The sequence below is a fragment of the Anabrus simplex genome, chromosome 2 (assembly GCF_040414725.1).
Source record: "Anabrus simplex isolate iqAnaSimp1 chromosome 2, ASM4041472v1, whole genome shotgun sequence".
Classification (NCBI taxonomy): Eukaryota; Metazoa; Arthropoda; class Insecta; order Orthoptera; family Tettigoniidae; genus Anabrus; species Anabrus simplex.
Window position 1 is genome coordinate 1,045,402,580 of NC_090266.1, and position 24,934 is coordinate 1,045,427,513.

General features: G+C 37.5%; 1 protein-coding gene across 1 annotated transcript in view; it reads left to right on the top strand.

Annotated features, from left to right (window-relative positions):
• LOC136863769 (microtubule-associated protein futsch) overlaps window positions 1-24,934 on the top strand; it is a 395,621-nt gene that overhangs the window by 224,603 nt on the left and 146,084 nt on the right. Inside the window, exons 5-11 of the mRNA XM_067140122.2 lie at window positions 3,697-3,864; window positions 9,089-9,304; window positions 12,033-12,233; window positions 15,810-15,866; window positions 19,152-19,301; window positions 21,569-21,639; window positions 21,951-22,173. Of these exons, the coding sequence (XP_066996223.2) occupies window positions 3,697-3,864; window positions 9,089-9,304; window positions 12,033-12,233; window positions 15,810-15,866; window positions 19,152-19,301; window positions 21,569-21,639; window positions 21,951-22,173 (1,086 nt within the window). The remainder of the gene's footprint in view (window positions 1-3,696; window positions 3,865-9,088; window positions 9,305-12,032; window positions 12,234-15,809; window positions 15,867-19,151; window positions 19,302-21,568; window positions 21,640-21,950; window positions 22,174-24,934) is intronic.

Genomic DNA, 24,934 nt, shown 5'->3' on the forward strand with positions numbered 1-24,934 from the left:
TGCTAATGGCTTTACGTCGCACCGACACAGATAGGTCTTATGGCGACGATGGGAAAGGAAAGGACTAGAGGTTGCAAGGAAGCGGCCGTGGCCTTAATTAGGGTACAGCCCCAGCATTTGCCTGGTGTGAAAATGGGAAACCACGGAAAGCCATCTTCAGGGCTGCCGAAAGTGGGATTCGAACCCACTATCTCCCGGATGCAAGTGCACAGCTGTGCGCCCCTAACCGCACGGCCAACTCGCCCGGTAACACAGCTACAGCCTGAGAAATTGATTAAATAACAACTTATATTCTACCTGGTGCCCCAGGATTTGAAATGGCAAATTATCTAAACATGTGTGCAAGTGAAAATACAACACTTTATATGTAGTAAGGAAGGTGCAGAATGGCGAATCAAAATAGTAAACTCTGGAATCCGTCGTCGCCTGGAACCATTCGACTTTGGCTTCGTAGTGTCGGTTGCATAAAACGTTAATCCAAGATCAAGTAACGAAATTATACTTCAGTCAAGCTGAACTTAAAATTTTGGTTGCGTAAAAAAATAATCCATGATTATTTCAGCTCGATCTAAGATCACATTTAACTGGAGAAAATTCTCGGGTTTACCTGTATGAACTTAGATTAGCTGAAGCTACGGATTTACTCGTATTTTCCTTTAAGATAACGAAGAGTAAAATGGTGAGTGATGATTTATTTGTAATTATATGTGAAGAAGTACATGTATGGATGATCATTCATCCTGTAATTATTCGCTTATGTAGCTGTGTTACCGGGCGAGTTGGCCGTGCGGTTAGGGGCGCACAGCTGTGAACTTGCATCCGGGAGATAGTGGGTTCGAATCCCACTGTCGGCAGCCCTGAAGATGGCTTTCCGTGAATGAAGTGAAGAGTGCAAAGTATGCATTTATTATTGTTGGGTTTATAGGTCAAATTATTTTCAGATTTCGGACTACTCGGATGTTTCGCCTGAAAACGATGATTTTGAACTTCGGGGGGCTCCGCGTTTGTTTCAACATAGAAGGAATCCCTTTGTTGAACTTAAGGACAGAGAATTCAAAATGAGACTTCGAATATCAAAACATGTAGTTGAGGAACTCGAGCAAAGACTGCGTGCACAGATAAGAACACGAAATAAAAGAAATAATGCTCTGAACCGAATGTTTATGATTCTTCTTACTTTTCGGTTCTATACACACGGGAGCTTACAAATTAAGCTAGGAGATACATTTAATGTGAATAAAGGAACTGCAAGTAGAACCATACATAAAATTACAAGAGATATAGCAGTTTTAAGACCTCAATTTATCAAGATGCCTTCTGGAGAGGGAGGGATTAGACGAGTTAATGCGAGGCTTTTATGATATCTGTAACTTCCCTGAGGTTATAGGTACAATAGATTGCACATATACCCCAATTATATCACCTGGAGGCAATCATGCTGAGATGTACTCGTACATAAATCGCCATGATTGGTTTTCACTAAACCAAGCTATCTGCGACTCCGAACTTCGTTTCCAGAATGTCGTCGCCAGATGGCCAGATCGGCTCACGATAGTAATATCTTTATATTCTAGAATTCATGCCCAGTTCAAAGCTATAGAATTTCCTCAAAGCATACTCTTGGCGGACAGCGCATATCACTGCTGCCACTACCTACTAAACCCAACAATGCAGGAAGAAACCCCTGAAGAACGAGCATATAGTAGGGCCCACAAGCAGCCGAGAGCAGTAATTGAGCGGTCTTTCGGGGTCGTCAAAGGACGATTTCGCCAGGCTTGGTGGTTCAGACGGTTGAGGCGCTGGCCTTCCGACCCCAACATGGCAGGTTCGATCCTGGCTCAGTCCGGTGGTATTTGAAGGTGCTCAAATACGTCAGCCTCATGTCGGTAAATTTGCTGACACGTGAATGAACTCCTGCAGGACTAAATTCCGGCACCTCGGTGTCTCCAAAAACCGTAAAAGTAGTGAGCGAGACGTAAAGCAAATAACATTATTATTATTATTATTATTATTATTATTATTATTATTATTATTATTATTATTATTATTATTATTATTAAAAGACGATTTCCATGATTAAGAATGAAACTGAGAGTAAAACTACTTCGAGTTCCACCTAATCATAGTAGCGACATGGCCATTAATGCAGACGATTGTACTCCTGAAGTTGACTGGATTATCTTCAGGGGAAGAACGATTTACCAAGAACTACCTGTTCCTGGTGTGAATCAGATGGATAGAAGAGAAAACATGGCACTGAGATGTATTACTTCATAAAGTAACACTTTTATGATTTTTGAGCTGCTTCCATTTTCATTTTTTATTCCAAATTCAGAATGTTCATTTTTATATGATGTTCCTTTTCCAAGCACTCCAGTCTCCTCTTGTAAAATATTTCCCTAATATCATCCTCCTTTTTGTCAGGCGGTGATCTCGATGGACGTGAATCAGAACTTCAACCTCCACTGTCTTTCCTACTTCTTCACTCTTCTCATTCTCAATGGCCATACAAATTATTCCTGAATTGGTGTCTGAATCTGGAGTCAGATCTTCCACTTCCCATTGTTTTCGTTTATCCAAAAGTACGCAGTCGAGATATATGAAGATCAAAGAGGATTATTATTATTATTATTATTATTATTATTATTATTATTATTATTATTATTATTATTATTATTATTATTATTATTATTATTGCCATTAATGTTTTCACGGCCCGTACTTATAGACATGATATTGTATAGGCTTTTGGGTTTGTGCCGTGTCAAGAAAATAAGGTGAAATTCTCTTCTTAACGTTTCGCAGAAAACTGTGCTCTGCGTCCTCAGAAGAATTCTCGACTGTCCACGAGAAAGGCTTGTTTAAGAAGCGCTGAGATGTATTACTTCATAAAGTAACAATTTTATGATTTTTGAGCTGCTTTCATTTTCATTTTTTATTCCAAATTCAGGCTTGTTTAAGGAGCCTTTCTCGTGGACAGTCGAGAATTCTTCTGAGGACGCAGAGCACAGTTTTCTGCGAAACGTTAAGAATTTCACCTAATTTTCTTGACACGGCACAAGCCCAAAAGCCTATACAATATCATGTCTATTATTATTATTATTATTATTGGAAATGCGCACACATGTGCAAAGAATAAACAAAAGCTCTACGCAAAACTGAGTCTTAATAGATCAAAGAATATCGAGGACTGACATTTCACTCTTGCTTGGTGCTGTTGTCAAACGTCTTTCTGTGATTTCAGATCAGGACTAAACCAAGTTCACATTATCTAAGATTACAGTTATACAATGCTGATAGAGAATAATTTCTGAACGTTAATCAAAAGTGAACCCCAGTTAGCAATTTTTATGCAACAGGCCCTAAGAGTAGTATTTTTTGTGGAGCGAGTTGGGGCTCACTTCCGTGTCTTTAGTTACGAGATCGATTTGCGATCCCTTTTGAAAAGGAATGAACCCATTGTTATTGAAATGCGTTGTTGCTTTTGTACTCTTATATTAGACTTCCTTGACGGCAAGCATTGACCGCTGAAGTAGAAGCACACTTGTTGAATTTATTCTACAGCGTGCTCTAACACGAACTAAGCCTTGTATTTAGTGGATAGAATTGTTAGATAGTAGTAAGAAATTATTATCACCACAATGAGCGCTAATGCCTGCATTGTAGGCGAGCATTAACAAGCTATTTCCGTTGCAGTGAAATCGCCTGTGAAGAAGTCGTCTGTCGTCGAGCCACCGCGAGAGGCTTGCCCGACTGACTCCATCACATCAAGCTATGGCGTCGGGCCTACAGATGAGAATGGACGTCCTCTCTTCGGCTTGAGGGCTCTCAGGCGGACTAACACCAGCAATCAACCCCTGCAAGGTAAGAAATATGTGCAATATCTCAACCGTAGATTTATAGCTTTCTTCGATTTCTTCCTTTTTTGAAAGCGGAACTGAAAGCTTAAAACTGAGCCGTTGTGTGCGTTTAGATTTCTGAAAGAGAACTAGGTTGTGGAGAAAGTACCTACTTAATGTATAACAATGACTGTGTTGGTTTTGATTCATGTTATGAGTTGGAACATATTAGGCCTTCCGTGCCGTACGAGTGTGTCCGGATAAGGTCTGATAAATTTTGTTATTTTAATACTTTCCTTGGTTCTGATGTCTGATAGTTATTATTTAGGGTGTGTAGGCCTAAGTCTAGAACAGTACGGTATGTGACTCATAACTTGAATAAAGTAATATTCCAGCACTTGGCCTGAGGAAGGATCTTTGCAACTTCGGAAGAACCTGCCAGCAGTAGAAATAAGAGATGTTCACTGTGGTTCTACCACGTACTGGTATGGTAGGTAGTCTACTTGGGAAGGGACAGGGAAGGGAAATGACATGGAGGAAACACTGGGGATGTTAAGGGCTATTGCTCTATATCAAATCAAACACTATAACCATAGGCAGACTTAAAATGCAACGGTTTATTTAGAGTAACTTCGTTTCTCTGTTACAATTCGTCTTATGGCTTTTTTAGAAGGAACTAATTTCATGGAGAAAATATCTTTCCCCATTATTATTAGCGGTACTGTTGGACGTAAACCCACATTTCAGTGATTTCCCATCTGTTCTTCGCAGATATCTTCTTTCCTTTATCATGGTAAAGGGTATCTGCTGCGTCTAAGGGTCTAATACCGGTACCTACGTGAATATCTCTGAAATTTTGCAATAGCAATGTTATTTGTTTTACGTCCCACTAACTACTTTTTTTAAGGTCTTCGGAGACGCCGAGGTGCCGGAATTTAGTCCCGCAGGAGTTCTTTAACGTGCCAGTAAATCTACCGACACGGGGCTGACGTATTTGAGCACCTTCAAATACCACCGGACTGAGCCAGGATCGAACCTGCCAAGTTGGGGTTAGAAGGCCAGCGCCTTAACCGTCTGAGCCACTCAGCCCGGCCTGAAATTTTGAAAAACACGCTTTGATGATAACACTTTCAAAGGGTAGGCCCCTAAATAAATATATGAACAATAACCATGTAAGTGCTCTTTATTCGAGGGAATGAGTCATTCAATTACTATTCTCCATGTAAGAGAGAGAGTTACCGGAATGTATGTTACGGAAACACACTTTCGATGGGCTAAACTATTCATTTTTAGAAATCATAGTAAAGAATGAATTTTAACCATATTATTGAAATAAAGCCGGGCTGAGTGGCTCAGATGGTTAAATCGCTGGCCTTTGGCTCAGTCCGGAGGTATTTGAACGTGCTCAAATACGGTACGTACCGTACATCAGCCTCATGTCGGTAGATTTACTGGCACGTAAAAGAAATTCCGGTACCTTGGTGTGTCCGAATACCGTAAAAGTAACTTAGTTAGTGGGGCGTAAAGCGAATAACATTATTATCATTATTGAAATAAAAGGTTTTTAATTGTATAATTGAAATTTATTCCAATCTAAAATCGAATGTTTACTCTCACATGAAGTACAGGTCAATAAGGTATTGTTAAAATAGGTAATATAAACGAGGTATTAATATACGTGTATCAATATGGGAATTCACTGTGGTTATATGTAAGGGATGACGTGGTCAACAAAACGTATACTTTGGACCTATGATGTTTGTGTGGCTTAGATGTTTGTACTGGTACTGTATGTGTATTTACAATTAGCCTAATTGAGGCAAGTATTTAGGTACCTACTGATACCATCTTGACATTCACCTGGAGGTGAAGTGAGAAACCACTAAAGGAACTTCTAGGGTGGCCAAAAGTGCATTTTTCTTCTCAGTAGTGTTGTCAGTGATGAACGTAACCTTCAAACCAGCGTTTTGTATGTAGCTGAACCAAGAATCAACAATGGACAAATATCCACACTCATTAATGGGACCATTCTTGAGAGATTTTAATTCTTAGTGCAAGAAGTGAAGGATAAGAGAGAAAGGTGAGAGGTAAAAGGATTTTTAATAGAGGTGGTGGAAGATGAATACAGAAGAAAAGGATCCTGACAAGTTTATATGTAATGGAGAAGAAACAAATAAGCGTAGGTTACAAATATATGTATACGGTTTAGTATACCATCAGCGGCAGGAAACTGATGATGCTTGTTGTTTGAAGGGGCCTAACATCGAAGGTCATCGGCCCGACAGGAAACTATGAAGAAGGATAAGAATATGAACCGGTTGTAAGGATGAACACAATTAGAGATAATTAATATTTAATTAATATTTCTCCTATTGAAACATTGTACTTAATAAAAGTGGAAGAGATAGTAACTGTTCATCTGCTATGTCTTTACTATTTTATTAGAATGGTGAATATTAACTGATATAGGCTATGTACAGTTTTAAAGGTTAGCTTATAATATTGTAATAATAGCTTATTTTTCTCGAGCGTTGTCATATTTGCTTTTGATCTATGAATGTTAGCATTTTTTCTTTGAATTCTCGAAGTTTTAAACATATTTTTTATAAAGTAATTTTTGAAGTACATTGAAAGAGTAGGTAGTACCAGTACATGATGTTTCCTAGTTATCAGAAATGAGTGGTAGAGGGATGGAAGTGAGGTTTGGACAGAGCAGTGGAGTCAAAAATAGGGAAGATGACAAGACTGCCTGCTGTCTGCTCCTCAACAGCTGTTGGTGAGAGGGACTATATGGCTTCACTCTACCAGGATAACTCATACCTTAAACATTCTTTGCCCTTACCATTACAGACTGAACCATCATTGTATTATTATCTCCTCTCACCTTCACCCCACACTTGCAATCTTCTTCCGAAAAGTTCTATGGTCATATTCGGCATCCACCAGACCACAAAAACATTCTCACTTGCTATGAACCATACAAATTCCCACCCCTTTTTGCAGTTTTTCCTATGAACTCAACTGTTGTAAGACCTGTCATCGACATATACACAGCACCACTTTGAGCAGTAGCATCACAGGTTGTCATGACTGCAATTCATCTAACATCATCTACAACATACAATGCAACCTCTGCCCAGTTTTCTACATTCCCACCCTCTTGCCCTTAGAGATTCTGAAGCTGGACATCATCCGATCTTAACAATTAGATAATGACTCCTTTCTTCCATTCTCATGTCTCATTGATCTTCCCACCTGCTTTACTTCAGAACAGTGTTTACTTTTCAATAATGACTACCACTATTCTCATTCTCTCCTCCACTGAAAGAAGGTCACAGCCAGAAATTTTGGTCCCATATCTTTTTCTTATGTGTTCTCTATCCATGCATGCCTCCAGTGTTGAGGAACTTTACCAGAACTAGAAGAGATCTGAAGGAAAGCAGCACTATGTGTTCTGAGTGATTTCTGACAAAGGAGTAATGTTATGAAAATGTTGCAAACTTTGGTGTAAGAAGACTTGGGAGTAAGGAGACGAGCTGCTCACTAACCGGTATGTTCTGAGCTGTCAGCGGAGAGACTGCATGGAATGACATTAGTAGACAAATGAGCTTCGGTGGAGTTTTTAAAAGCAGGAGAGATCATATCAAGGGCGCCCATGCCCGAGGGCAAGGGGGGGCCGTGGCCCCTCCCTAGCTCGCAGTGAAAGGAAAAAATCTAATGTAATCAGGTCTTTTTCTTTTAAGAAAATGATTTAAAAGTCGGTATTACATAGAAGTGGTAGTACTGCCCCCACCAACAGGCGGGGGATACCGTGGGTGTCATTCTACCGCGGAATACAAGTCGCCATCATCTTCCAAAATATTAAAAATACTACATACCACCAGGTATAGGCCCTCCCCCCTACAAATTGTCATATGGGTGCCCATGGATCATACAGTAGAACCTCATTAATCCAGATCCCATTAGTCTGGACTTCACTTAATCCTAACAGCCGTTTAATAATAATACATAAATTCAGTTACAGTATAAAGGTGAGTTACGAGCACAATGTTGTAAACTACACAGAGGAGGAGATCGTTGAAAGTGTGATTGCTGCACAAAGCTTTGAAACGGATGAATATGACCAGGATGAAGCAGGTGATATTATTAACCCTAAGCCATAATCTTGTGAAATTAAAGACCATCTAAATATTGCCATTATATACGTTGAAGACAACAACAATGAAAGCATATCTGCATATTGCAAACATTTGAAGCATCTGCATGAGTTAATTATTAAAGAAATTGTCAAAGGAAGACAACAAAAGATCAGCAGTTTCTTCAAACCAGTAAGCATGTCAGGTGTGGTCGATGAAGGTGTGCCTTGATTACCATGTTCTAATTCTGTACTGCACTAGTTATTCTGTATTTTGTAGGGCCTAATACTGTATTGCATTATATCTTGTATGCTAAATAACCTTTGTCTTTCTTTAATTTAAAATACTGTACTGGTCCTTTTTACTGAACAGAGTGTTTAAATATGTACCTGGGTTCATTTCGTAAGTTATTTTGTGTATTCTGGACTTTCATAAATTCGGGCAACTTTAGAGCCACAATTGGTCTGGAATAATGAGGTTCTATTGTAACATGAAGATCAAACTGGAATTCAAGAGGGGAAATTGAAGCAAATATTAATTTATAGGAGGAGGAATTGGGGATTAAAAAAATTTACCAGGAGAGATGTTCAAATTTCCACATTCTCTGAAATCATTTAAGAAAAAATACTAAGTAAATAACACCTGGGTGATAGCCATAAATGCAGATCAGTGTTGATTGATTTATTGATTGATTGGTTGATTGATTGCTTGATTGATTGATTGATTTATTGATTGATTTATTGATTGATTGATTGCAAGTCACTGCTCTCCATCTATTTTCTATACTATGTATGTATGTATGTATGTATGTATGTATGTATGTATGTATGTATGTATGTATGTATGTATGTATGTATGTATGTATGTATGTAATATATATTGCTCCTATTAGCTTTCTTATCTGAGTGTTTTTTATTATTATTTAGCTTTCCAGGACTGATATAGGATTTATGATTTTGTTACTGAATTGGCTTGAATAATTGGACCAACAGCTATGTCATCATTGTCAGCATTTCCTGGTCTCAGCAGGATATACTGGTTGAGCGATTTATGTTTTCTTAACTGAATTACTTTTGACAGTTTCAAATTATGAATATATTTCTCTTTCTTCAGATACTGTGGATAAACCTGCGAGTACCCCAGAGCCAGGAAAGACGGAAGATGCTCCTCTAGAAATTCGTGATTCTAGTGGCCGACCCTTGTTTGGAGGTTTGCGTGCATTGAAAGCTGCTTATGCAACCCCTGATGATTCACCTAAGAACACCATGCCTGAACAACCAGCAACACCTCAGCTGAAGGACCTAGTCACCAGACATGAACGTAATGCTCGTGAGTAGTCTGTTTTATTGACTTTTGTTAAGAAAGTGTTTTTGTACCATGTAGTAGAGCATTATTTAAATTAGCCTTTTGCTCTCTAGGAATGCACCATATTCATTTGTAAATGATCTGTTGGACTGAACTTTATAAGCTCAGTAGTCATGACACGTTGCTACTTCAAGTGTAATTAGCTGAGAGATTAATGAAGTGTTTTACACCTTACGTGAGCTGTGTATTGTGCCTAATTAGAATGAATGATAGTAGTACTGTAATTTGATTTTTTATTACAATAGGAGGATTTTGGAAATTTAACTTTATTACCTTAATCAGTCACTGAACATTATTTAAAAAGTATTTTCATTATACAGGATGGGTCAGAAATCACGCATGGATTCAAATCAAAGTTTTTGTTTGTTTTCAAAGACATATAATTGTCTCTGCCACAAACATTATATCCATGCTTCGGAATTCTGTGTACACTACTTGTGAGAAATTATGTCTTTCAAGTGACTACCATTAACCTTCCCATGAAGAATATTCCTCACTACTTGGACTAGGGGTTCTGGCTATAATGAATCAATTTCTGCTCAAATACTGTTCTTGTGGTCCTGGAGTATATAACTTGTTGACATAGATGCATTGTTTGAATACAAATGTTATGAGGCATTTCAATCCATGCGTGAGTTCTGCACCACCCTGTATGTGTCTGGAATGTTGTTTTTGATTTCATAATAAATGATAGTGGTTAGTAGTTGTCTACTTAAGTTCTTCTGGATATGAGTATTGGTAAGGAATCTTCAGAATATTCTTTGCAGTAGATACCTTGTTTCTTTAGCATATGGATAGGATTTCCTTCTGTTTTCTTCTGCTTTTATATTACTCTAACCTATTCAGTCTGGAACAGTGTATGAAGCAGAAACATTCCAGTATAGTACAGATGTAAAGTTTTATGTAAATAGTTTTGGATAGACACTGATCCATCTCATAATAAGGGACATTTAAAATACGAATCTGTAAAACATATTTTGTATAGGGAATTGTTTTCTTTACTGAGTGGCTGGCATATGCTAAGAAAAGCCATTACTGCAAACAAAGGCACTTGGCACCTGGGTGCCTGGGTCTGATAATCTCATTGTTTTGCCCCTTTAAACTACAATCACAATAATTTCATGGCACCCAGATTTTTATATATTTTGAGAAACACATTTCCCTTGTATACTGGGGCTACTATTGCAACTCTCCATTCATTTGGTATTGCTTTTACATGTAAACTTTAATGAGATATGTATTTCAGATATCTCACCTGATTGCCTTTAGAATATCCTCAGAAATCTTATCAATCCCAGCTGCTTTCTAGCTTTCAAATTTTTTACCTCTTTGTAAATGTCTTTATTATCATAGGTAAATTTCAGTAATTTGCCAGTATTAGTTGTTGCCTCTACCTGAACGTTATCCTTATGTCCAACTACCTTTACATACTGCTGACTGAAAAATTCTGCCTACTGAGTCCTCACATACACATTTCCCTTATTTGTTAATCATCTCAGAAATGTCCTTCCTGGAACCTGTTTCTCCCTGAAAGAATCTACTCATATTCTACCATTGTTCCTTAAAATCCATATGGCTGCCAATTATATTTGGCATCATGTTATCCTTAGCTGACTTTTTTTTTTTTTGTTAAATTCAATTTTCTACTAAGTTTCTTCAATCTTTCCTTACTCCCTCAACCATTCATAACTCTTTTTTTTCTAACCTGCACCTCCTCTTTAATCTCTTTATTTCCCTGTTATGATATAATGGGTCCTGACCATTTCTTACCTCCTTTATGGTACTTATCTCTTTTTACACTCCTCAACAATTGCCTTAAACCCATCGCAAAGGCTGGTTACATTTTTTTACCATTTTCCACTGATAATAATTGCTTTTTAAAAATTCCCCCATGCTTCTGTTATCAACCGTATGGTATTGCGTAATAGTCCTACATTTAAAACCTTTCCTATCACATTTATATTTTAACTACCACTAAAGCAGCTTCATGACCACTTATACCATCTGTCACTTCAGTTTCTCCATAGAGCTAATCTGGTTTTATCAGTGTCATATCTACAATATTTTCTCCTCTAGTTGGTTCCGTCACTTTCTGATTCAGCTGTCCTTCCTTTATTAACTATTCACCATTTGTTGGTCATAACCAATATGACTTGGGATGCAGGATAATCATTGAAGGAGAAAATGAGCCCAAAACATCATTGTTTTATGCTGTTATTTATTCTAATAATAATAATAATAATAATAATAATAATAATAATAATAATAATAATAATAATAATAATAATACAGTTTCTGGAGATGGCGAGGTGCTGGCCTTTTGACCCATAGGTTTTTTTACATACCAGTAAATATACCAACACCTTTAATTACCACTGGTCTGAGCCGGGATCAAACCCACCAACTTAAGCTACTGAGCCTGGCTCATATTTATTGTATTATGTGTTTCTATTCATATTCTTATATTTCTCTGTATGACTTGATTTGTTACTTGTTTTCTTCTTTCCATTACTAATAGTTGGTAGTCTTTACCTATTCGATAGTTCTAGGAAAGTTATGTACAACCATGTAACCAATATGAAGGCTATGTTAATGGCATCTCAGTTGATTATCAAATTACTGTATTATACAAACAATATCTATAGAGTTCATTACTTCATTCATTAATGACATATTTGTTTTGTTTAAACAGGCGGTAATGCTGTGTCAGAACCGAGTCTTCCACGGCAGAAGCCCCGTGCAAGGCTGCGAGATAGCTTCATCTTGACATCACAAGATGCTCCCGAGCCTGATGTTCAGACTACTGAAACTGTAACCGATAACACTCGTGCCATCTCCAAGCGAGTCAATTCCCTTCAGAGTATTATACAGAAACATGAAAGGATTGCTTCAGGTAAATTTCATATTTACTCATAAATTTTTACTCTTTATCATTTCTAAGATATACCGTAAGGAAATTGGGAAGGTATAATAGATATTTACAACTGTCTAGTGAATAAAAAGTCATGTAGGACTTAAAAATAAATATACCGTCATCAACCATCCGGACATTGTCATTGTTCTGGCAATGGCTAAATTATAAATTTATTTTCATGTTCTTGTTTCCAAGCATTCAGTTTTTGATGATGCACATTGTAGCATGTATTTGTAAGTTTTGTATTCAACAATGGAATGTATGCTGAAGAAGGAAATTTGAGTCTGTAAGACTTTTCTCTGAAGTAAAACTAGATACTAGTTTCTGCAATCCATTTAGAGCTATAGCAAAATCAAGATGATGTTGATGATGATGATGATGAAGAAGAAAAATCAGTCATCATTGATCTGCATTTAGGGCTGCCCAGTATTTTCTTAAATGATTTAAAAGAACTTGGAAATTTATTGAACAGTCTCTCGATAAATTATTCAAATTATAAATGAATATTTGCCCAAATTTGTCCTCTTCAATTCCAACTTTATCTTCATATTATTGATCTTTCCTACCTTGAAAAGCTCCACTCAAGCTTATTTGCCTACTAAATGTCATTCCATGCCATCTCTCCACTGACAGTTTGGAACATACTGCATAGTCAAGCGGTTCGTGTCCTTACTCCCAGGTCTTCTCAGGCCAAAGTTTTCAACATGTTTTTGACACTCCTCTTTTGTCGGAAATTTCACAGAACAAATTGTCCTGCTTTCCTTTGGACCTTTTCCAGTTCTTGTAGCGAGTAATTCTGGTATGGGTCTGATACACTGGAATCATACTCTGAGGTCTTACCAGAGACTTATATGCCCTTCTTTACATCCTTACTATAATCTCTAAATACTCTTATACCCCCTGTGGGTGGGGGATGCAGACGAAGAATACACCCACGCTATCTCCTGCCTGTCGTAAGAGGTGACTAAAAGGGCGATCAGGGGAGGATTGAATTAGAACTACTGGGCGAGTTGGCCATGCGGTTAGGGGCGCACAGCTTTGAGTTTGCATCCGGGAGATAGTGGGTCCGAGCCTCACTGTCGGCAGCCTTGAAGATGGTTTTCCATGGTTTCCCATTTTCACACCAGGCAAATGCTGGGGCTGTACCTTAATTAAGGCCACGGCCGCTTCCTTCCCACTCCTAGGCCTTTCCTGTCCTATCATCGCCATAAGACCTATCTGTGTCGGTGCGACGTAAAAAAAAAATTAAAACCATGAAACTACTTGTGATTAGTACCGTCACTGGGGGGACGCCATGGGTCGCCTTTACTTGCAAGTAGTACCACTATGTTAAGTACACAATAGGTTTGTGATTAGTAGCAACAGAGAGCGGTTTACTGTGGGTTTCCAGTACCTACCTGTGATTAGTACTACTATATGCAGAACATCACAGGCTTACGTTGCCTGTGGTTTGTACCATTATGTAAGAAACACCACGGGTCTGGGCGTTGCCTGTGATTGGTACCACTATATGAGCGACACCGAAGGTCTGCGTTGCCTGTTATTTGTACCCACTATGTGAGGAGCACCACGGGATAGTATGAGTCCCTGTGGTTAGTACACCTATGTGAGTAAAAGCATGGGTTTGAGATGCCTACGAATGGCGCCATTATTGAGAAACACCATAGGTCTGTATTACCTGTGCGACGTACAATACTTGTGAGTAGTATAGTACCATACTCTTTGGAACACCGTGAATTTATATAGATGTTGATTCCCATAAGGAACCTGAAATATTTGTCCCGAATGAATAAATTTACAATACTAATATAAATGGTCCATTATTGGACATTATAACTTTTCCAGCTAACTCATTCCTGGTTGCCAGCATTTCGCCCCAGTGTGCTAAGTTGGGCCTACGCAGTGGTCTCCACAGTATGCACTAGCCATGCGTCTTAGTAGGTGTGCTATTTACCAACTAATGAGCCCAACTTAGCACACTGGGGCGAAACGCTGGTAAATTTATAATTTCCAATAACAGACCATTTATATTGGTATTACACTGTGAATTTACGCTACTTTTGATTAGTACCGCAACTTGAGAAATACCATGGTTATACTTTACTAGCACCGGGCGAGTTGGCCGTGCGGTTAGGGGCACGCGGCTGTGACCTCACATCCGGGAGATAGTGGGTTCAAATCCTACTGTTGGCAGCCTTGAAGATGGTTTTCCATGGTTTCCCAATTTCACACCAGGCAAATGCTGGGGCTGTACCTTAATTAAGGCATGGCCGGTTCCTTCCAACTCCTAGGCCTTCCTCTCCCATTGTCGCCATAAGACCTGTCTGTGTCCGTGTGACGTAAAGCCACTAGCAGAAAAAAAACAAAACAAAAAGAAAACTAACTTTACTAGGGATGGGTATCATTATGAGAGGCTGTTGACCTGGATTTTGAACCCTTTTAGACAACAAGCATCAGTGATTCAGGATTGTGCTTTTGAAGCAGTCCCTTGGTCAGTAATATAGTTTCTGGGAAGGTAAGGCATTGTGGGTCGGATCCACTGATTGTTTTAAATTCATATTCATCCATTCATTCTTCATCATCACATTATGAATTCTGGTCAGTGGGTGAATTTTGGACTTTTAAATTGTCATTGCATTTCGTCTTATTTTGTACCAATAGGTGCCGATGACCTTAGATGTTAGGCCCCTTTAAACAGCAAGCATCATCATCATCAAATACCCTCACAACCATATGATGAGATCTGTAACCTTTATTTACAACCTCATTAATGTGATGACCCCAAATGAAGATCTTTCCTTATACTGTATTAACACCTATGTACTTACAGTGATCCTCTTAAAGTACTTTCATGCCATCAACACAGTACCAGTAATTAAAATTGAGAGAAATTTTTCCCTTGGTAAAACTTACGACCAGACTTTGATGATGATAATGATGATGATGAAGATTACAATATAGTAAGATTCCCATTTTTCTTTTTTTCTTTTTGATAAAGAAAGATTGTATTTTGCAACAGATGAGTTACCCAGTATGGACGAATTTTAACTTTAAATTGACCTTTTTCATCCCTGCAGCATGGTAAAATATTTAGTGAGTGAAGGATGGTAAATAATTTACTTTCATCACACTGTCAAGTCATAATTTAAATCGTAAGTGTAGACTAGTTACAGGTTTTTAATATTGCAAATAATAATGTATGAAATAGCAATAAACTGCAGAATTAGTTCAATTTTGATAAAACTGCAAATTAGATGTAGCCAGCAACATGCCTTTATAAAAAAATTACAGTCCACTGCATAAGAATACCAGTTTCCTTGAGCAAGCATTACTAATGAAGCATGCAGGATCTCAACCAATAGCACTAACTTAAATATCATGTTGTCCCTTCCTTATTTATGTGTTTTTTCTTCAACTTGGATTTAAAAAAATATTTCAAATGACATTTACAATGAATATATAATTTTGTGAAACTTAGTCTACTTACCATTATGGTACGTTTTTACAAACTTTTCACATATCCTTTACTCAGAAATCATGTTCTTTTTCCTCCAGGTACGACAGAGACAGAGCGAGTGGAACAGTGGTCATCTGATGAGCCTCACCAGCCAGGTAATAACGACTAACATTACATCTATGTCTATTTTTTAAAATATAATTTTCTGCAGTTGTGTTTCTCTGCATTCTGATTTAATTTAACAGTGTTGCTTGTTAAGGAGAGTTGGCATTTTAGTTCATTAGGCCTATATGTAGTTGAGGTTCTCTTGTTTAATTACAGTAGAACCTCAATTATACGTTCCCGGAAACTATCCGTTCAAATTACGTGGTCCTGCGAGCATCCTAATTAAATCACGTTGTAAAAATCCCGCATTATCCGTTCCTCGAAGAAACAATTTCCCGTATCAACCGTTCAGAAATTTCAGTCCCATCAACGCTAAATCCTCGATCGTGCGTTTTCCAAGAAACTGTACCTCACGAAAGGATGGCTACGGCATACTTGCGGATCTTGGTGTTAATGTCCAGTCATTACAGTAATTTGAGGAAGCGGAAAAGCGATCGGCGGTGAACTTGCATAAGGGACCATCATAGCATTGCATTCGGGTGGTATTGTTTAGAGAATCAAAATCACAAAGCAGAGACTGTCCACAACAATTGGAAGGAGACAGAGCACATTTCGACAGCTCTACTTGAAGACAGAACGAGTTTCGTCAAATGTTCGTACTTGCAAAACGTCTACATTATGTCCAGGGTTAGATGTTTACATTCTTTTTTGCTTTTTCCGAGTGTATCGCCGAACAGGTTTTTGGCGCTTCCTTCAGGGCACTGTATAGTCACTGGGCTTTCAGGCAGGAATCTAAACTGCTCCTTCTTAGGTAATACAAATTTAGTATTTTAATATTATCGTATACGATTACGTTACCGGTATCGAGACCAGAACAGATGTTGCACCTTACATACATAAAGCCATGGGAGGTTTCGGGATTACCTATTACTGTTTTGGTCCTAATGTAAGACTAGGAATTTCATGTTATTGTGTTAAAATGTTAAAACCGCAGTCGTTTTATTTGCGCACATTACATGTACAAAACTTAGCATCATTTCGCACTCGTACCGACTTGGACAGCGAGCGCGTTTTCCAGCTGAGCTCAAGGTCGCGAATAACCATAAATTCAGAAGTTTTGATGATATTTTTTCTCTTTCCAATTTAATCGTGATTAGTGACGGACATAATTGAATATAATGCATTCGAAAACTTGAGAATCGATACTTACATTCGAAACAATATTCTTGAGTTCAATATAACCTTTAAAAGGCAATGTAGGCCGTAGGCCTAATTTGCGCGGTTCAAGATTTCCACAAACTGACTACGATCAGTATACTGGTGACCTAATTACAATGGAAGATTTAAAGAAAAAGGGATTTCGCCATCATGTTGGGCGCTTTTGTATCCAGTGTGCTTTATTTTATTAGATTAGAGAATTAAAAGATACTTGTGGTCGATTGTTTGGCTTGATGTTATTAGGTTTTTCGAACAGTTTGACCGATCAAAGTTGCTGAACTGAAAGAAGTTTTCAGAGGAAACCGACAAAGTTTTCCCGGTAAAACTGAATGTAAAGTTTCGAGACTTTTAAGTCGCGTACCGGTAATTAATGTTTGAAGCCGGCCCCGTGGTTGTACTTGCCTGCCTCTCAACCGGAGGACCCAGGTTCGATTCCCGGCCAGGTCAGGCATTTTTACCTGGATATGAGGGCTGGTTCCAGGTTCCCTCATTCTACAATTACCTTTAATTGAGGTGCTATTTAATGGTGAGATGGCGACTCCGGTCTAGAGAGCCAGGAATAACGACCGAGAGGATTCGTCACACTGACCATGCGTCACCTCGTAATATGCAGGCATTCGGACCGAGCAGCGGTCGCTTGGTAGGTGGAAGGCCCATTGGGGGTGTAGTTTGGTTTAGGGGTGTTTGTAAGATTTTAAGTATACATAGTTCTTTTTTGTGATGTTTAGCCAAATTGTTCATGGTTCATTCATTCCCGGATTTTCCGTTTTACCGTGTTGTACTTTTTTTTTTCTTTTTTTTTTGGGGCCTCAAAAAATGGAGAATTGAGGTTCCACTGTATTTTCAACCTTATACCAGCAGTTGGAAGGTATTCAGAGGTCAATAATTTGTTTCAATTATCTGAGATGGTCTTCTTGAGCCAGAGTTTACCTGCTATTGAGTACCGTACCACTAACTTTCTTCCCATCCACTATGTACCAGTATGGGATAATTCATTCAAACACCTATCACACTGAGTATTGTATCTTGAGTTGGATGTCAGGAGGTCATGTGGGTGAGTGGAATCATTGCAAAATTTTATGGAATTTATATACCTTCTTCCTTCAATTTCTCTGAATCTTGGAAATCTGGACTAGAAGAAAAAATTATATTAAGAAATGAACAACAACAACATTATTATTATTATTATTATTATTATTATTATTATTATTATTATTATTATTATTATTATTATTATTATTATATTGACACCGGCCGTGAAAGCCTTCATACTTTAATTATTATTATTATTATTATTATTATTATTATTATTATTATTATTATTATTATTAGTTTTCATTCCGCTTTTAACCAGTTACCATCAGTGGTTTGTTGCAAACTTGATAATAACCTGCTTCCTGGAACACATTTGCATTTTTGGAATACTGCAACAGAATTAATTTCAGCATTAAATTAATCATTTTTTTTTTCTAGCCTACCTGGTTGCCATGATCGTTCGAAACGGTCTAAATGGTTTGACACCATGGTTAGCCGGTTCGAATCCTGTAGGTCAAAAAAAAAGAAGAAATTCACCATCAGAATGTTGGCCGGCAGGGTAGGGGAGGTGGTGGTACACAATTTCTAATCACTAGATTGCGTGCCAAAAGCCGGGATTAAATTCCAAACCTCTCCACAGTGCTCATAAGGAGTGAGGGGATATGACACTGTTGATGATGATTCACCCGTTGGATGGAGATGTTAAGCCTTGAGCAGATCCCTAGGTGCTATTCTACAGGAGTAGGCTATGTGCTGGCACCAGGTTTCACCCTCTTGCCTCCTACTATCATATATCACGTCATTCATTTCATCTCATTAACTCCTCTGATGAGGTTGACGCCAGGAAGGGCATCCGATCATAAAAACCCGCCACGACAGATTCAACTCACCTCATACCCAACCCCGTTGAGAAATGGGACAAGGGTTGGACAAATAGGCAAACAAATATTAATTTAATAATGTTTACTAAACAGATTAACGTAATTTCCTATCCTATTCTACATTTGTAACCAATTGATTATCCACAGACAGCATAATATCCTTATTCAGTGTGTTGTCAATATTTGTGTGATTTATTGCAGAAACAGCAAAGCGCCCTGGGATCCTCAAGAAACCTCGAGATCAGAAAGTGGTGAGGGAAACTACGAGCAGTGCCTCTGCCACGGTAATGACGTCAACTGGTCATATTCTTTCAGATGGCACTGTATCTCTCAAACAGGATATCCTTAGAGGTGAGAAAATGTCTGATGCACGTTAACATCATTCTCAGCCATCATCAGTCATATCAGTGAATTATTGGAATTGCAAATACTCATCCACTTACTTAACAAATTCATTGGTATTCCGGAGATGGTGCCCTATTGGGTGTTTACCGAAATTCCACATGTTTTATTCATTCAAAACCAAAATAATGGGCATATTTTCTTTGTAACTCTAATCATTCTCCAGGAAATTGTGTTATTCACGTGGGTTTGAAACTGCCAGCACAATACTGCCAATATTGAACATTACTATTGGAATTATTCGTTGTTTCCAATATTATTGGTGTATTGATATTTTTCGGGCTACGAGTATCAGTACCAATATATTGTATTGAATCTGGTACCACAACATGCATACATATCCTTTTCATACAGTCTTACATTTGGCATGATGCCTTGCGAGTGCTGAACTCCCATGTTGCCAGACTGTCAGTGCAATGTAAAATGTAACAATTACAATTTTATTTCATGAAGTAAGTTATGAGTAGAAATTGCATTTGGTAGAAAGGGACAATTACAAGTAAAAAATACTGAAAAATCATTACAAGTAATTCGATTACTTCCGGACTCTGGATTTTCATCATTTTCAGCAGACCATAATATTAGTTCTTTGCAACCTTTGCAACAGGTTTCACAACAGCACCTTCCTCTGCTGTGGAACTTCAAAAAATACAAAGTATAAATACTTAAACATCAATGCTTAGATTTGTAAAAGGAGCAAGTGTGTTCAATGAAGCTAGTGTGTTGAACCCTCCAAATTGCTGCAAAGAACATGTCCAAAACAACTGAACTACGCATAGTAAATATCTGTGGTATTGCATCGGAGGAGACTTAGAGACTAAATCTACCAAAACAAACAAACAAACAAACAAACAAACAAACAAACAAACAAACAAACAAACAAACAAACAAACAAACAAACAAACAAACAAACAAATAAACAAACTAACTAACTATTTAACAAACATAGTGTCCTCCAAATTACAAAATACCTATTTTTGTTACTACTACTATGGCTCATTATCTTTTGATGCCTTGTGTTCAGGCAATCTTTAAATGCACCAGTGCAGTCAAGTTGACACTGAAAGGTGCGGTCTCAAATGTGAGTTTTATGGCTTTTCCAACAAATTTTACTCAGCGATTTGGCTGTGCAGTTAGCAGCGCACAGCTGTGAGCTTGCATCCAGGAGAGAGTGGGTTCGAGCCCGACTGTCGGCAGCCTTGAAGATGGTTTACCGTGGTTTCCCATTTTCACACCAGGCAAATGCCGGGGCTGTACCTTAATTAAGGCAATGCCCGCTTCCTTCCAATTCCTAGGGCTTTTCTATCCCATCATCGCCATAAGACATATCTGTGTCGGTGCAACGTAAAGCAAAAAAAAAAAAAAACATTAATTGAAGGGTTGGACCTCTTCCATTTTCCCTCTGATTACTGTTGGTAGAGGATGGTTAGCCAGTTGTACTTCCTCTTTTACATCAGCAACCACCACAACTACCACCACTGGACTACTGTAGGAGTAAGTTTTATACCTTTAATGCAGTTGCTTCCATTACAGAACTCCCTAGTAACTTCTTTAGCGTTGGAATTGAGCAGTGATAACATACACTGTAATTCCCTTTTATGAAATGTAATTATGTTAAAACACATGTTGAAGATTGCCAAGTATCTGGAATTGGTACCATTAAACCATTCGTTATCACATAGTAATTCAAGTAAATTGAGCTAAAATAAAAAATCTCATTGGTGTGAAACATATTTTCTAAGAAATAAAACCACTTTAAAACATCTCCACATATTGCCAATACTTAATTATCATTAATAAAATGTATTAGTATAATTTAGCATTGAAACAATGTTTTAAGTTACTCTGGGAAATGACAGTAATGTAACTAAGGACAACAATTCAAAAAATTAAATATAGCAATTACAATTTATGGGTGATTGCTATCCATTTTATTGTGCTGTTTACATTTTGAGTCCTAGGACCAATGCCAAGGTCTCCTAAAATAGATTGTAAAATATTTTACAATCTAAGTGAAGGCCCTGCTCATCCACTGAGCACAGAAATAGTCTTGAGTGGCCCACTGGACTTGGCTAGCTGCTGTGGAGAAGAGAGAGAGAGAGAGATGGAAGAAGGGCATTGGTCTTTGATGTTGGCTGTTGCACATTTCTCTCCAACTGCAGGACTTGGGTTTTTTTGACCTGCTTATAAACTTTTGGCTACTTGCCTCAAGGCAGGCAAGAACTACGGCCCCAGTAGTCAGTTGGTGAAGTGTTTGGGTGCAGTAGTGTCTCCCCCACGTTGTCAGGTTAGATTAATCAAGCATGGCAAGAAAGGGTGTGATTTTTGCGTGGAATATGACTGAACATTTAGACTGATATTGAAATCCATGTGAATGGGATCATTTATGATGCATTTAAAAATATTGTGTTACTCCAATTTCAAAATACAATTTTTTTCTATGTATATGTATGGTAGGAACAATATAAATTAGAAATGGGGTATTTTTAGGACTCAGTTGAATATTTTACATTCCACTAACATACACTCACCATCATAGTAAATGAAAGATAAGTAAATATAGAGATATACGGTGAGGATTATGAGAACTGTAAATAGAAGATAAGGAGCATGATGGATGTTGATGTGGACAGCAAGGCACCAGTACAAGTGAATCTAAATGGTTCAGTCATACTTCTGATAGTGGTCCTTGTAGTGGCAATTTTCTTTGTTATATGGGAATTCCTACCTAGTGTGTTGGTTGTTTCAACATTGTTACTGGGATCATTTGCTGTTAGCTACAGAAATGGTAACACAACACAGAAAGAGAAACTGGAGGAAGGTAAGAAAAATCATTTTTAATTTAGCAAAAGGGTTTTTCTCTCATTTTTGATGTATCATACTTCTTTGTTAGATAAAATGTATATTCTGACTCCAAAAATTGTGTTTTCATATAGCACTTGTATTACTCTACTGCTTGCAGGCTGACTAGTTCTCTCTCTTTACTGTACCGTACTTGTTTATTTCTATTTCCTTTTAATTCTAAGAGAATGTCTCAGATGGTGTCAAACAACAATAGTACACATTATATATAAAAGGCATCTCACTCTTTTTTGGATAAACTTCTGCTATAATATAGCCAGACTTGAGAATTCTAGTTGGTTAATCAAGCGAACAAAATATCTATGTACTTGTTCTCTTCTTCTAGTATGGTGTATAGCACTGTGAGATCAAAGTCCACTGATACAGGAATTAAATTCTCAAATTTGCTAATGGCAGTACAAGCCTTAAACAGTAAATTTGGAACAAAATATCACAGTAGTAACCTACTAAAAATATCAGACATGAGTCTTTTGAGCTTTTCCCACGTGAAAAGAGACAGATTTCTGGAAAAACTGGTGATGATGATGCTTGCTATTTAAAGAGGCCTAACATCTGAGGTCATAGGCCCCTATCTGGAAAAACTAAGACTTTGCTACCATGAATGTATGTTTTTCTGACATGCTGCCTCATTTCACACGCAGCATGAAACCAAAAGCCTTATGACCCGTAATATACTGTAGGCTGTGGAAACATAAACCAAAACACCAATAAAATGTATTTGAATGTTATTTTTCATAATCTCTCTTAAAAAACATCTAGTGAAATAAAAATTACTTCTTCCTTACATTGAACACTTCTGAAACTTACAAACTTCCGTACATTTTTATTTAAGACTACACAATACTTTTTTTCAATGTGTTCATGTTGTGTTGTGAAACATACTCCTTGCTCAAGGATGTTTTACCTAACTGCATGCATTTTACATATGTACTGTGCTTGATGTTTCTATTCTTATTTTAAATTTTCCTTTCTGGACTAGTGTCAAAAGGGAATTGAGAGTAAAATTCCACATTTTCTTGATCTCCAACGTAAGATATTTGGACAATGTGACTGAAATCCTACCTTAGTAGATCACTTCTCAATGGCACTGCTAACTGAGTTGGCCAAAAACCATCTGGAAGGTGGGAGGTATAATACTTAGGTCACAAGCTGAATTTCAGAGGCATAAATAGTTGGAAAAACACTAATTATTCTGAAACATAGATTTCTCCTTCTCTATTTCTTTTATAATGTTTGCACTTTGTATGAATTACTCTACATTTTAGTATAACTCAATCACAAAACTAACATGTTTTCAGTTTGTTGCTGGTGTGGCTCATTTGCAGGGCTCTTGCACAGATCATATCTGTACATCTTCTTCTCATAATTGTACTGCAGCAAGTTAAATAACTTACATATATTTAGGTCGATGCTTTCACAGCTTGTAATTATAGACATGATAATATAGCTTTTGGGCTAATGATGTGTCACAAAAACAAGTTGAAATTCTTGATGTTTCACAGAGAGCTTTGCTCCACATCTTCAGAAGAAAATCTTGTCTGTTCAAGGGGAAGACTTCTCTAATAATGACGGTTTGAATTCAAGAATACTGTACTTTATCGTTGGTCTAGACATGGAGCAAAGTTTTCTTCAAAATCAGAACCTCGTGTATGCTGTGCAAATACAGTTGTTTGTGTTGTCAGATCCTTAAGTTCAATTTTACTCTTTTCTAAAAGAAATCTTTCAGTGACTGCACCTCAAAAAACTCATGAATCTATTCAGAAAAAACTAAATTTCCTTTGATTTGAAATATTAATGAGATCATTTCAGAGATTCACTTGCTGAATGAATCCTCAAAATATCACAAATCAAAAGGGGATGAAAATCCAGTTTCAAAAATTCATTGCTCTTTTTTCAATTTCATTCATGTGAGTGGTGGAGCAGATCATTTGATTTTCTTTTCTGTTTTTCTACTTGTTTATTAGACAGATTCTTCTTAATACTGTACTGTATACTGTTCTGAGTAATTGCTATAATTTTAGAAAATAGATCTACAATGAGTGAGAAATGTAGTAAGAATTTCCTGATTTATTTTTAATTTTATTTTGATATTTTCATTTGAATTTCTTGGAAATATTACTACCAATACAGTTACAAAAATATCAGATTTAAAATATATAGTACTATTTTAGTGTTCTATTATTAAAGTCCAGTTTCAAATCCATTGCTTTTTCCATTTATGTGAGTTATGGAGCAGATCATTATAAAGTTTATCACACATGTTCTGCAATGATTTTACAGTTCCTTATTAGCTATTAGGTTTTGTGTTTCACCATTGTTCCTCTTCTCACGATGACATGAAATACTTCACTATATTATACACCAGTGAGCCATTACATTATGGCCATCTACCTCATTGATGTAGGACCAGCTTTTGTCCACAGAACCATGGCTACTTGGCGAGACATCGATTCAAGAAGGTGGCCGAAGTTACCACGGGGTATCTGGTACCACAAGCGCAACACACATCCTTCAGTTGTTCAGTGGTGTTCATATTGGGGCTATTTGGGGCCATGGTATTAAAACAAATTTACTATGATGATCCTTGAACCAGTCTTCCACAATCCTGGTAGTGTGGTGTCGTGAACTGTCCTGTCAGAAATGGCAGTCATCATCAAGGAACACTGTTGACATGGATAAATGGACTTGGTTCCCAATAATGTCCAGATACCAAATATCTG